The sequence below is a fragment of the Saccopteryx leptura genome, chromosome 1 (genome assembly GCF_036850995.1).
Source record: "Saccopteryx leptura isolate mSacLep1 chromosome 1, mSacLep1_pri_phased_curated, whole genome shotgun sequence".
In the NCBI taxonomy this organism is placed as follows: domain Eukaryota; kingdom Metazoa; phylum Chordata; class Mammalia; order Chiroptera; family Emballonuridae; genus Saccopteryx; species Saccopteryx leptura.
The window spans coordinates 159371060-159383161 of NC_089503.1; the positions used below are offsets into that span (position 1 = coordinate 159371060).

The 12102-nt window shown below is 48.1% G+C and overlaps 1 protein-coding gene across 3 annotated transcripts in view; it reads right to left on the reverse strand.

The window, feature by feature from the left end:
• OSMR (oncostatin M receptor) overlaps positions 1 to 12102 on the reverse strand; it is a 45344-nt gene continuing 33242 nt past the window's right edge. The window contains exons 12-18 of one of the 3 annotated variants that reach the window (XM_066378717.1): positions 10289 to 10468; positions 9480 to 9584; positions 7269 to 7442; positions 5684 to 5872; positions 3343 to 3424; positions 2816 to 2888; positions 1 to 2135 (exon numbers count right to left, since the gene is read on the reverse strand). In XM_066378717.1, coding sequence (XP_066234814.1) covers positions 1560 to 2135; positions 2816 to 2888; positions 3343 to 3424; positions 5684 to 5872; positions 7269 to 7442; positions 9480 to 9584; positions 10289 to 10468 — 1379 coding nt within the window. In that variant the 3' untranslated portion in view covers positions 1 to 1559. The other 2 variants (XM_066378708.1, XM_066378728.1) reach the window with 2 other exon arrangements.

Sequence of the window (12102 nt, forward strand, 5' to 3'; positions counted from 1 at the left end):
GTGAAATATTTTAATTAAGGCTTGTTGCAACAAAAAACGACTTCAAGATTTTATGCTTTATTTTTTAAAGAAACTATGTGAAAGATAATATTTACAAGTCAGTCATCACTGTCATTGACATTTCATCATGACAAAGGAACATGAGGGTAAATGATGACAACACTGGACCCAGAGTTGTCTCGAAACTATTACATGAATCAAGATGCCTGTTTGTACTGTGTTAGGACTTCGTAACCAAGTTTCCTAGCAGAAGGCTTAGATATATGTGAGGACAGTGTTGAAAAGCTTGTGTGGAAGCCCTGCTGGGGGAGTTATGTTTAGGCAGCTTACTTTGAGATGTGGGTCCTCTCCTCCCCCTCTTCACGATGTTGAATAGCCCAGGGCAGTGCATTCGGTACCAGAGGTACAGGTGGTGCCATTTCCCTCACAGGAACAAAGGAAGCCCTAGGAATGTGCTCAGTAAACATTAAAGGCTGACAGGCAGAAGGAGGGGAAAGGAGCTAACACATGAACACCTGTTGTGTGGTGCTTTGCATATCTCAGTTCATGGAGACAAAGCTGAGCCAAACAATGACCTCTCCTCCAGGGAGCTTTCTATAGCGACGCCCAGACAGGGTCCACCAGTGTGGCTTCGTTTCATTTATTAGGTTAGCAAAATACATCAATATAAATGAGAGTGAGGGTGTTATCTTGGCCCAGACGACCTGTTACAGAGTCCAAAGGATGCTCAATGAAAACTAGTCACACACAGTTCTTGGGAGGGGGGGAAAAAAAGAGGCACCATAAAATGTGAATGGAGTTATTACTCAATGACATACTTTCTTTTTCCTATTTGAGGTAGTCATCAAAAATTACCGGGGGAGACTGGTGTGTACTAAGTAGGTAGGAGTGCTGTTAACTTGACACTACGTCAGTGCCACGCTTTAACTGTGGTAGCTAGATAGAAGGATTGTTATGGGGGACTTACTGATTCATTCACAAGTCTTACCTATTAGATAATGTCTCGGCCCCCAGGAGAGTTCACTTTACTGTGTCGATTAACTACAAATCCTTATCACTACAAGACAAGTCTAAACTCTTGGTCTCAAACATCTGTGACTTTTCATTTAATATACCCAGGATAAACACGGACAACTTACACTGTAGCAATGCATCTTCTGTGGCCTTCATTAAAGCCTTAAATCTTGTTCTTTCACCCTTAAGGTAGTAAACGTGGTGATCAAACTTAATGGAAATACTTTCTCACTAAAGGCTGAATGGCTAGGACCAGAGCAGCACTCTCCAGTACTGAGTCGATGGACTCTGCCCTCATGTCAGGTGCCAGGGTGGTGGTTACAGAGCTGAGCCTGTTTACATGATGCGGGCACGTCGTCAGCCAGCCGCTCCAGGGAGGAATGGTAAGGTTCGGGGAAGCCTCGCAAGATGGCAGCCGTCTTCTCTTAAATCAGACCCGCCCATGCTGACAGCTCACTGGGGTTAAACACCGAGGTCTCTGGAGAGGGAACAGGGGTGGCCATGCTTCTGGTGTGTGCAGCATAAAGATATGAGTGGGGGTGTGATTAGCGGCCATGCTCGCCTTGACCTAGAAGGGTAATGGAGGAGAGATTGCTGTTCGCACTCGGGGAAGGTGAGGCAAAACCCAGGGGCATGACTATTTGCATTCTATACTCAGAACAGAGTTCTGGCTCGGGTGGGTTTGTGAGGAGACTCTCCTTGTCTTCAGAAATGGGTGAGGCCAACTGGGACACATAATTCAGAATAGTTTCCCCAGCTGGGATTTCTCCCGGGGCATGCGTGTAGCTTTGTTCTAGTGACGTCAGTAAGTGTTCAGGTGATGTCAGTAGTTCCAGCGGACTTGGCGAGGCTTTGTGGAGCACTGGGGCATGGCCACAGGGACCAGGGTCCGACTCTGCCTGATTATAGGTCAAGTTCTCAAAACAGACACAGGGGCCACGGCCCGTGTGGTTCTTCTCCCCTGGGAGGACGTAAATGTAGTCAAGCTTAGTTGAGTCAATGTCTGGGAGTGACTTCCGAGCGCCCATGAACTGTGTCTTGCTCCCCTCGGGTTTGTTGACCACCTCCAAAACGTCTGGAATGCAGTCACTGACATTCATTATCGTTAGGTGAGGGCTCTCCTGGAACAGAAACAACACAGTATGGACTATAACGACTAAAATGTGTGGGTAAAGTGTGTGGAAGGCGGCCCTGGCCGGTTGGCTCAGTGGTAGAGCATTGGCCAGGCGTATACAGGTCCCAGGTTCTATTCCTGGTCAGGACACACAGGAGAAGTACCCATCTGCTTCTCCACCCGTCCCCCTTCTCTCTCTCTTTCTTTCTCTCTCTCTTCTCCTCGCCTCCTGCAGCCATGGTTTGATTGGAGCAAGTTGGTCTCAGATGTTGACGATGGTTCCATGGCCTCTGCTTTAGGTACTAAGAAGAGCTCAGTTGCTGAGCAACAGAGCAACACCCCAGAGCATTGCCCCCTAGTGAGCTTGCTTGGTGGATCCTGGTCAGGGCCCATGTGGGAGTCTGTCTCTGCCTCCTGCTCCTCTCACTAAAAACAAAATAAAACAAAAGCATGTGGAAGGCACACAGAGTGTTAAGTTTCTTCCTTTCATCCTGGCCACAGGTTACTAGGCTTCCCCCTGACAGAAATCAGAGCTCCCTTCGCCCATGTCACAGCTGTGGGAGGAGCAGCTTTGCTTGCTCCTGGGTACCATCCTGAAGCCGTCCACAAACGTGTGATTATTCCAGCCCCGACCCTGGGTTGGAACTTAACAGGTCTCTAGTACACATACACTTCCCCAGCATTTACCTTGGGTTTTAGTAACGAGAGGATGCTGCTCTTGTAAGGGTCTGGGATGTCTGGGAAACACGTCTCCTTCATCCTAGAAAAACAGTGAAAACTGAATTGTGCAGTATATCAGGGTAGTTAAGAAGGAGAAGTCTGGAGTGAGATTCCTGGGTCATAACCTTTGCTCTCTGTGTGAGCTCAAGCCACTAACCCTTCTGTGCTCCAAGTCCCTCCATGGTCCCTGGGGAAATGAGGTGGGGGGGGGGGGCTGAGTGAGTTGTTTGTAAAGCGCTGAGTCCACTGCCAAGCCCACAGTCAGTGAAACATAAGTATTAGCTTTGTTACTGAACACGTCCTTAATCTCCTTTAAATGGTTATTGTTTTCCTTATGCATTAACCCAAAAAGCACAATTGTTTAAAAATTTTTCACATTTCCCCCTAAGTCTCCTCTGGCCTTTTTCTTTGCAGCACTGTTCCTCATATGATGCAGTGTGAATTCTGTTATCAAACACCCTTCTAGATTTTTCTCTGACTCCCCACACACTTACCACTGACTCTTCAGATAGCACAGGACCGCGATGAGCAAGAGGCAGAAAACCATGGGCAGCAGGACGCGGACCAGGACATAGGCTGAGAGGGAATAAGGAAGGGGTGTTGTTTTTAAACGAGTCTTTTCCCTCCTCAGAGGAAGAAGAAGTTGTTTAAGGTTGAGAGGAACTTTGTGTGTGTATTATTTCTCAAGAGTCTACGTTTACAAGATTCAGTAAGAGCTGTGCCTGGCTGGGGGGACGGGGGCGGGGGGGGGGGGCGGACACAACCAGCCAACAGGGGGAGCCACCTGCCCTAACACTTGTGACCACACGCATGACCTCTCCGGACAGATGGATCCCTGCGCCTAGTTCTCTCCCCCATGTTAGAATTCTGCTCCACACTCTAGCCAGAGCCTCCTGGGCAGTGGAATGTGCTACTCTGCCCCTTGACTTGGGGTCCAGCCACATGACTTGTGTACCTGGCACCCACCATGACAAGACTTTGCCCCTCCTTGCACCACTGCCCCTCCCCCCAGCCTGAGCCCGAACTTCACAGAAGCCTGGAGCCAGGCCTGAACCAGCCAAGCCGTGAGCATAAAAAGAAATGGGAGTTTTTTGGTCTGCTGCTGAGATTTGGAAGTATTTCATCACACATCAAAAGTTGACCAATGCACCCCTTCTAGTTAGTGTCTGATACAATGAATAAGTCTTAGCCCGGATAATTATTTCATTTTTATTTCTCAGACTATGTCAACCAGTGCTTCCTTTTGTTGGATGCTCATCTTTCTATCCCCATGGCATGCAAGCCCACCGACTAGGAATGCAGCTGGGTTGCTTTTTTATGTTCTTCTGGCGCTCGAGCGACTCGAGTGAAGGAAAGCACCAAGGTGATGGGCTTCCCGCTGCCGCCCAAGGTGATGGGGCTTCCTGCTGCCGCCCGCAAGCACAGGGACTCGGGACTCGGAGGTCACGCAGCAGAAGCAGAAAAAGGCAAACGAGAAGAAGGAGGAACCCTGGCAACTTTGTGACCTCGTGTCCGACCTGACCCTGTTGCCCTTCGCTTGGGCACCGGGCGCCAGTGCCAGCAGACACGGTCCCTCCGGGTCCCCCCGCGGTGCTCTCAGGTCCCAGCGCCAATGGCCTCCCCTCCGCCCTGAGCCTGCAGTGGGTCCCCTGTGTGCTCCCTTTCCCTCCCGGAGCCTCTCTCCCCTGGGCCACTCCTGGGAGGCAGGGGTTACCCCTTCCCAGTGTTTTTATTCCAGTGGGGCTCACCCCAAAGTCATAAAAGTAGTTTTGTAAAAGAAAGAAAAAAATAGCCTGAAAATAAATTCAAAATTAACTCCAAAATGGCAAGAGAGCTCAAATACTATGAGCCGCTGACTAGTCTTCACCTGACTGTGGGCATCCTGGCCTCTGGCTCAGAGAGTGAGGGCAGCATCTCACTGGACAGTAGCATCTCGCTGGCCTCAACTTGCCACTGTGGCCAGCTGTGTCCTCGTCACTGGTCAGTGCCCTCAGGGTCAGGGCTTACCCGATGAGCCACCCTGTTCCCACAGCCCACCTTCAGCAAAGGGACCCAGGACAGCTGGGTACTTCGGGCAGACCCCTTAGCCTATTAGTTTTCACGGAGGGGTATCTTCAAAGACCCCTTCCACCATGGGCCCTCTGTGCACCCTGTGGACCCTTCACCTTCCTTCATCGGATATCTTCTCCCCTCCTTCCTGTTTGACACAGGGTGTGTTTACCAGGACAGTCTTATTTCCCAGAAACTGGTTCCTACACTCCTCTTTCCTCCTCCATCTTTCAGGCCAAAAGCATTTTGAAAACGTGGATCTCCTTATCTCACAGTTTCTCCACCAAATCTGCAGCCACCAGGTTTGTGAACCAGAGCTCCTTGCGCAACCACACCCATCCCTCATGGCCCCCGAGAGGCAGTCAGGGAGCAATGGGTTTGCCACCGAGGGAAAGCAGCCTGGGGTGGGGACAGGCGGCCCTGCTGCTGAGAAGGCCACCACCGCCTTCTCCAGACAGAACCACGTGGCTCTTCCGAGGCCAACACTAACGGATGCTGTCTATGACTCAAACTATTCTGGGACTGAGTTCCCGAGGAGGGGTGGGGGGCATGGGAGAGGTGGGGAAGGTTCCAGACCGTCCACCAGTCCAATTAGCTCCACTCTCAACTGTTTCTATGTAGTGGAATGCTGTGCAACATGTTTTTAGCAAAAACAGTTGCATCTAGAAAGAGACAGAGAAAAGGGTTTAAAAATTACTGATGTGGACAAAGGCCAGGGAGAAGTATACGTGATGGGTAGGTTTCCCAGAACTCCGAAGGCAACAGTTTGGATTCAGAAAAACTCACAGTGTTCATCCGAAGTGGTGATCTTGCTGAAAGAGTCCCGGGGGCCCTCGTCCACACTCGTGTACGAAGTGACCAGATACTCGTAGGAGGATTTCGGCTGTAGGTTTTCCACAACGAACGTCTTCCGTTCTGGGTTGTCAATTTTATACTTGCAACACACTGAATCGTCTGTGGTTCCCAAACAAACGGCTTCTTTTCACGAGGAGAAAACAGTAGAGTGTGAGCGAGACTGTGACAGACTTGGGCACCGACATTCCTGTTGACTCTACACGGTCAACAGTTTTAAACTAACCAAACTTGAAATCATCATTTCGTCAGGCTGGGGACACACTAGTGACACTGTCAGGAGATGGCAAGAAATGCGGAAAGTGCACTAAGCAAGAGATGTGGGGAGACCGAGGGAGAGCACAGGATTCTGCAAGAGCTCGTGGAAGATGACAAGGGTGGGCCAGAGCGCATGATGCTCTGTGGGGGGAGCCAGGCAGAGGAGGACGGGGAGCATACGATCTCACTTATATGTGGGACCTGATGAACACAATAAACTAACAAAACAAAAACAGAGGCAGGGACGCATGGAACAGACTGACAGCTGTCTGAGAGGAGGGGGGGTTGTGGGCTGGGTGAAAAAGGTGAAGAAATTAAAGCAAAACCCTCCCATACGTATATTATATATCATATATTATACATATTATATATTATGTATATTATATCATACATGTATATTACATATATATTACAGGCACAGACAACAGTGTGGTGACAGGCAGAGGGAAAGGGGTTGGGGTAGGTGGAGCTGGGCAAAGGAGGGTAATACGGCACCGCAGAGACCTTGCTTGGGGTGATGGGCACACGATGCAGTGGGCAGACAGTGTTTCATTGAATGGCATGCTGAAAACCTGTATGGTTTTGTGAAGCAATGTCACCCCAATAAATTCAATAAAAAAGTAAAATAAATAAATCGAATACCTGTACTGGGAATAATACATTTCAGAGACACAGAACAAAGTGATGGCTGCTGCCAAAGGGGAGGGGGTGGGGGGCTGGCTGTAGTCACAGATGGGTGATTACAAGAGTCAGGGGATGCAAAGGACAGGGTAGGGAATGTAGTCAACGATGTTGTAATCGCTAAGTATGTGTCGGGCGGTACTTGAGTAATCGGGGACCACCTCATTAATTTCTTAAGTGTCTAACCACAATGCTGTACACTGGAAACTAATATAAAATAATACTGAATATCAACTGTAATTGAAAAAAATTTTAACTACATTGTAATGAATAACCCTTAACAGGTCAAAGGGAGAGAGAAAAAGAGGTTAACGAGGAAGTTTCCTAACTAGCTGGCTTTCTTTGGGAGATGTGGGTCTTGAAGTGCTTCTAAAAGTACCAGGTCACATGGTTTTCTAAGTAAATTAAAATACCGCCCCCCACCACCTTGTCCACCCACCCATTTGTTTAAGAACCCCGTCTGACCATGAAAGCATGCGGGAGTAGAGCCCAGCCTGGACACGGTCGCAGATGGCAGCTGGTGTCATGATTTCAAATAATGAGATCTTAAAAGGGGTGAACAATCAAAAAAAAATGTTACCTGAAAGAAAAGCCTTGTTGAATCCTGGATGGCACTGCTTCCCCTTGTATCTCAGGTAGACGTGGTACCCTCGGATGAAACCGGGCTGGGAGTCCGTAGAGTAATCTTTCCAGTTCAGAGTGAAGGACTGGGCTGTTTGGTTACTTATGGACACACGCGGGTTGTCTGATGGTGCTAGGAAAGGATGTTGGGGTAGGAAAAGAGGTGAGACCTGGAAATAGCCTACGAGCACACACGTAAACTAAAAGCAGAACCACATCTACCCCTGGAGGCTGGAGGAGCTGGGGACCAGTTAGGGAGTAGATCTTTTTCTCTAGAAAATGTACCGTAATTTTTGCTCCATAAGACGTACCTGACCATAAGACACACCTAGGGTTTTAAGGAGGAAAATAAGGAAAAAAAAATTCTGAACCAAATGGTTTGTTAAAATATTTAATAAAATATCGTATTTTTCGCTCCATAAGACGCACGGGCATTTCCCCCTCTACTTTTGGGGGGAGGAAAGTGCATCTTATGGAGTGAAAACTGTGGTTTGCCTTTGACATGGTTCGGGAGAGCTGGGACGCCGCCGAGCCATCCGGTTTGTGCAAGCCGTGCTCTCAGATGAATAAGTGCATTCCCAGCGAGACTCAACAGCTCACACGAGGTCACACAGCAAAAACAGAGAGAGTAAAGGCTTTCTTAGAATTCCTTCTGTTCCTGAATTCTAAATAACAGTTGACCCTTGAACAACATGGGTTTGAATTGTGTGCATCTACATATATGAAGATTTGTTTCAGCAGATACACAGTCAGGCCTCCGTATCCCTGGGCTTCTCACCTGCAGATTCCCAACCCAAAATTGAAAAATACTGTTTTTGATTCATGGTGGTTGAACCCACAGAGGTAGAGTGCTGACTGTACGTACTGTTTTACATCAGTTTGTAAGGGACTGGAGCCTCTATGGATTTTGGTATCTGCAGGGATCCTGGAACAAATCTCCTGTGGAGACTCTGGAATGACTCCAGTTAAGTTTTGGGGAAGTCAAAAGTTTCACATGGAGTTTTGACTGGATGGGGCTTGGGACCCTGACCCTTGGGTTGTTCGAGGGTCAACTGTAGTGTTGAGAGGAGACCTGACCAGAAAGTGGACTGAAGCAGAGCAAGGGGAGGAGGGAAGGTTATGTTCAAAGAGATCGAGGCGGATTTGAACTCCAGTTCCCACAATGAAATAACACAAAGTTACCCAAGTGTCACTGCAAAAATCCGGGAGTCTCATTCTGAGCCTGTTTCATCCCCTACTCTTGTGCACACTAAGTCACCAACACACCAACACCTCCTGCCTGTCTCCGACAGCTGTGGCCCAGCGAAGAGCCCCCACCGGAGAGCTGACCTGGCCAGTGCAGGGCCATCGAGGGCCCAGGCGCCCGGCTTCCAGTGGTGCGAGACCCGGCTGCCACGAAGGTGAGTGACCACCACGTGGGAGGATCGAGACCCCCTCCCCTGCCCGTGGAGTCCCGGTAATGCTGCCAGGTGCGATTTCACAAGATGTATCAAAAGTCCTAAACATTGTAAGGGATGGGAAACTAAGAAGTTCAGCCCTTTTGAGTGATGTATTCTACCTCTAGGACTTCACTTAAAACCCATAGATCATGGATATGGACACAGATGGAGCTCAGATAACAAAAATCAGATAGGACTCAAAGAGATTGGGGCACAGAAAAACGGGAGATTGAACTTTTGGGACTGGATGATTCACCGAAGGTGAATTTTATAGTTTTTAGCTGACAACACTAATCTTAAATGTCCAAAGCAAGTGACTTGACTTAAACAACAAGGTACTGTGCAGTCATGAGAGTGACATAGGGAACTAACATTGAGTGACAGGCTGCACTGCAGAGAGTAAGATCCCATGTGTATTTAGATCAGTGTGTCTGTGCAGGGCGAGGCGTGCCTGGATAGACATGAAATAGTAGCTCTGGGTGTCTGCCTTTGGGTGGTAAAATTAGCAATAATTTTGTCTCCTTTTGCATACACTTTATAACTTGTGTTCACTGAAAATGTTTTATGATAGTACGATTAAAAAGATAATCTTTTAAAAACCCAGTTACCAGCATAAATAGGACACTGAATATTAGGAATGGTGTTGAAATGGTGCTAGACCCAAAGCTAGGAGTCTGGATTGTTCTGGGCCTGTCACACTGCCCTGGACACACTGCACCCTGTCAACTTACGCCATTCCTTGGAGTATCCTGTTTTTCTCTCCAATAATTGAGCCATTCTTTCTGGAGAAATTCCATAAATTTTGAAATAGTATCGGACCCCTGGTCTAAAAGCATCTAAAGAAAAAAAAAAGTCAACAGATTTACAATAATAACCCAAAGTGACATTCTCTTTATTTCTGAAAAGGAAAGGAAGGAAAACTGAATTTGTGTTCCGTTAATAATTTCCTTCTCGGGGTTGCTGCCCTTCATCTCGACCATCTTCCCTCCTTCCGTTGGGCCTTGGAGTCCTCCATTGCCCCTGACGATGTCTGTGGGGTCTGTGCTCTATGTCATCCCCCAGAAGAAAGGTTCCCAGACACGCCCTTATTTATTCACATGCATCAAACTGGATGCAGAAGTCAGCCGGACAGGAAACCATTACCGACTCTCCTTTGACTCCAAATCCCTCTCCAGTGACGAGCCTTCTCTCTGCTCATGAAAGCCACGTGTCTGGAAGGCTTTGTTTCCGTACATGTCTTTGCTTGTGTAAAAGCTCTCTGGACAACTGTTAGAATGCCCTGCTGCTCTTCATGTGAGACCACTGACTTAGAGGGACACATTCATGAAACCCTACCCCAGTCTTAGGTCCAGATACTCTCTGTCAAAGTAGATTCAAGATCAAATCTCAAGCCACATTCCTTAAGAAATATGAAATCCTAACACTGATGCTGGCTTGGTAATTTCAAAATTCTGAGTTTATCACAGAGCACCTTGGAGACGACCCAGACATCCTCGTTGAAAGAACTGCAAGGTGGATGGACATGGCAGGTTCCTCTTACCTGAGCTAATGACTGTGCTTGTGGTGTTGGGGCCCAGCTTCTTCCACTGGAGGTCACAGGGTAAGTCCCAGGGACGGTCACACCAGGCCACAACATAGCCGATGACATCTCCAGATGGGGGTTTCCAAGACAGATTAATTCCATCCTTTGTACCCTGAACTCTTCCTTCTTCAACCTCTTCTGTGCATGACAAATAGGGCAATGTTTAGATTTCATTAATCAAACATTTTGTAAAAGTTTCTAAAGAAGACAATAAGGTTGAATGACAGTGTTTACAAGCCTAGGACTTCAGTCACTACAGAGGTGGGATGTTTTCATTGTTTCTTCCTGCCTCTGCCTTCCCAGCGAATGTTCACACCGCCCTTCAGATGCACCTTGCCCTGACCTCCTGAGACCCCACTGGACTGTGGAAGCCTTGTGCTGCTACGTGTCCCAGGGCACTGAAGGACGACGCCGCAGCAGCACCCACAGGGATGTGTGGCCCTAGGCGTGAGGCCAGGGTTCCCAAGAAGGTCTCTATGTGTCCTACCTGCATGGCTTCTCTCTCTGGCTTCATCAAAGAAGCAAATCCCTTTCACATCCATGTGACATTTTTCACTTCGCTTATTCACACTAAAATTTCAGCCTGACCTTAGAATTGTAACTCTTATCAAGCTGCTTCAGAATTGCAGAAACGTTTTGAGGAGTGGAGGCAGAAGTGAATATTGGCTTTACCTCCCTGGTCCGTCTCACAGCACATCTGGGGTTCTAGCCCCCTGTGATCACCCCAGGGGCTGGACAGAGCCTCACAGAGGCGGGGGGATGGGGTCTGAGGTCGCGGGACAGGAACTGACGGTCAGAACTCACAGAAAGAGAAGAGCCCAACTCCACACGGTGCTCGGCAGGCTTTGGGAGGAGCCTCACAGGACGCCATCTCTCCTTCACCTCTTAGCCCCCCACCCCACCCCAGGGTGAACGAAATGTCTGTTCTGCTCCTAATGACAAAAGAATATCATCCATTTTCTTTTCTAATTCTGTTCTTCACAAGCAAAGGTATGTCAACTGCTTAGTTTTTCTTCTGTACCACAATCCTAATATCTTTTTCTTACTTGGCATAATGCATAGTTCAACAAAATGAAGGCAAAACAAAACACCAGCACCCTCCAATCTAGCCCAGTCAACCCCGACTGAAGCCCAACATGAATGACAGGTATAATACCACTCGACATAACCCCATAAGCAGGGTCTGAAAAATATGGTAGCCATAACTGAAGGATGACACTATTGGTAGATTCATGAATGACCTTAGGATGCCAACTGTGTTGTGTTCAAATGCGCATTCTCTCATTTGTGTCACTGTGGGGCTTTGGTGGACCCAGCCCCTTTCCTCAGCTTCCCCAAGACGGAAACGAATGTCACTACTGAGTGTACATGGAAGGCCATTTTGCCTCATTTGCTCTTTATGGGCGAAGGGATTAGCCCGTTCCCATGCTTTGTTCTACAGCTGGGCAAAGGCCGTCTCGAGAGATGAAACTTTCTCCTCATGATCTCTGGAAGTGTTCATGGGCCCCTGACACATGCCAAAGACTGAGAAAATATTTCTACAATATAATATATGCGGCTCATATTTCTTAAGCCACAAATCATGTTCACGCCAACTCCAACTCTCAGTTAAGACTGTTCATTGGTGTTGCATTGATTTGAGTAAACTGGACAAAATTTCCCAGGTTGTTGCAGAGTGGTCAGGGCAGAAATGTCCAGAGCAATGGCTGAAATCTCATCCTTTCTTTGCGCATAGAGGAGGATGGTTCCAGAAAACCCTCTGACACACCCGG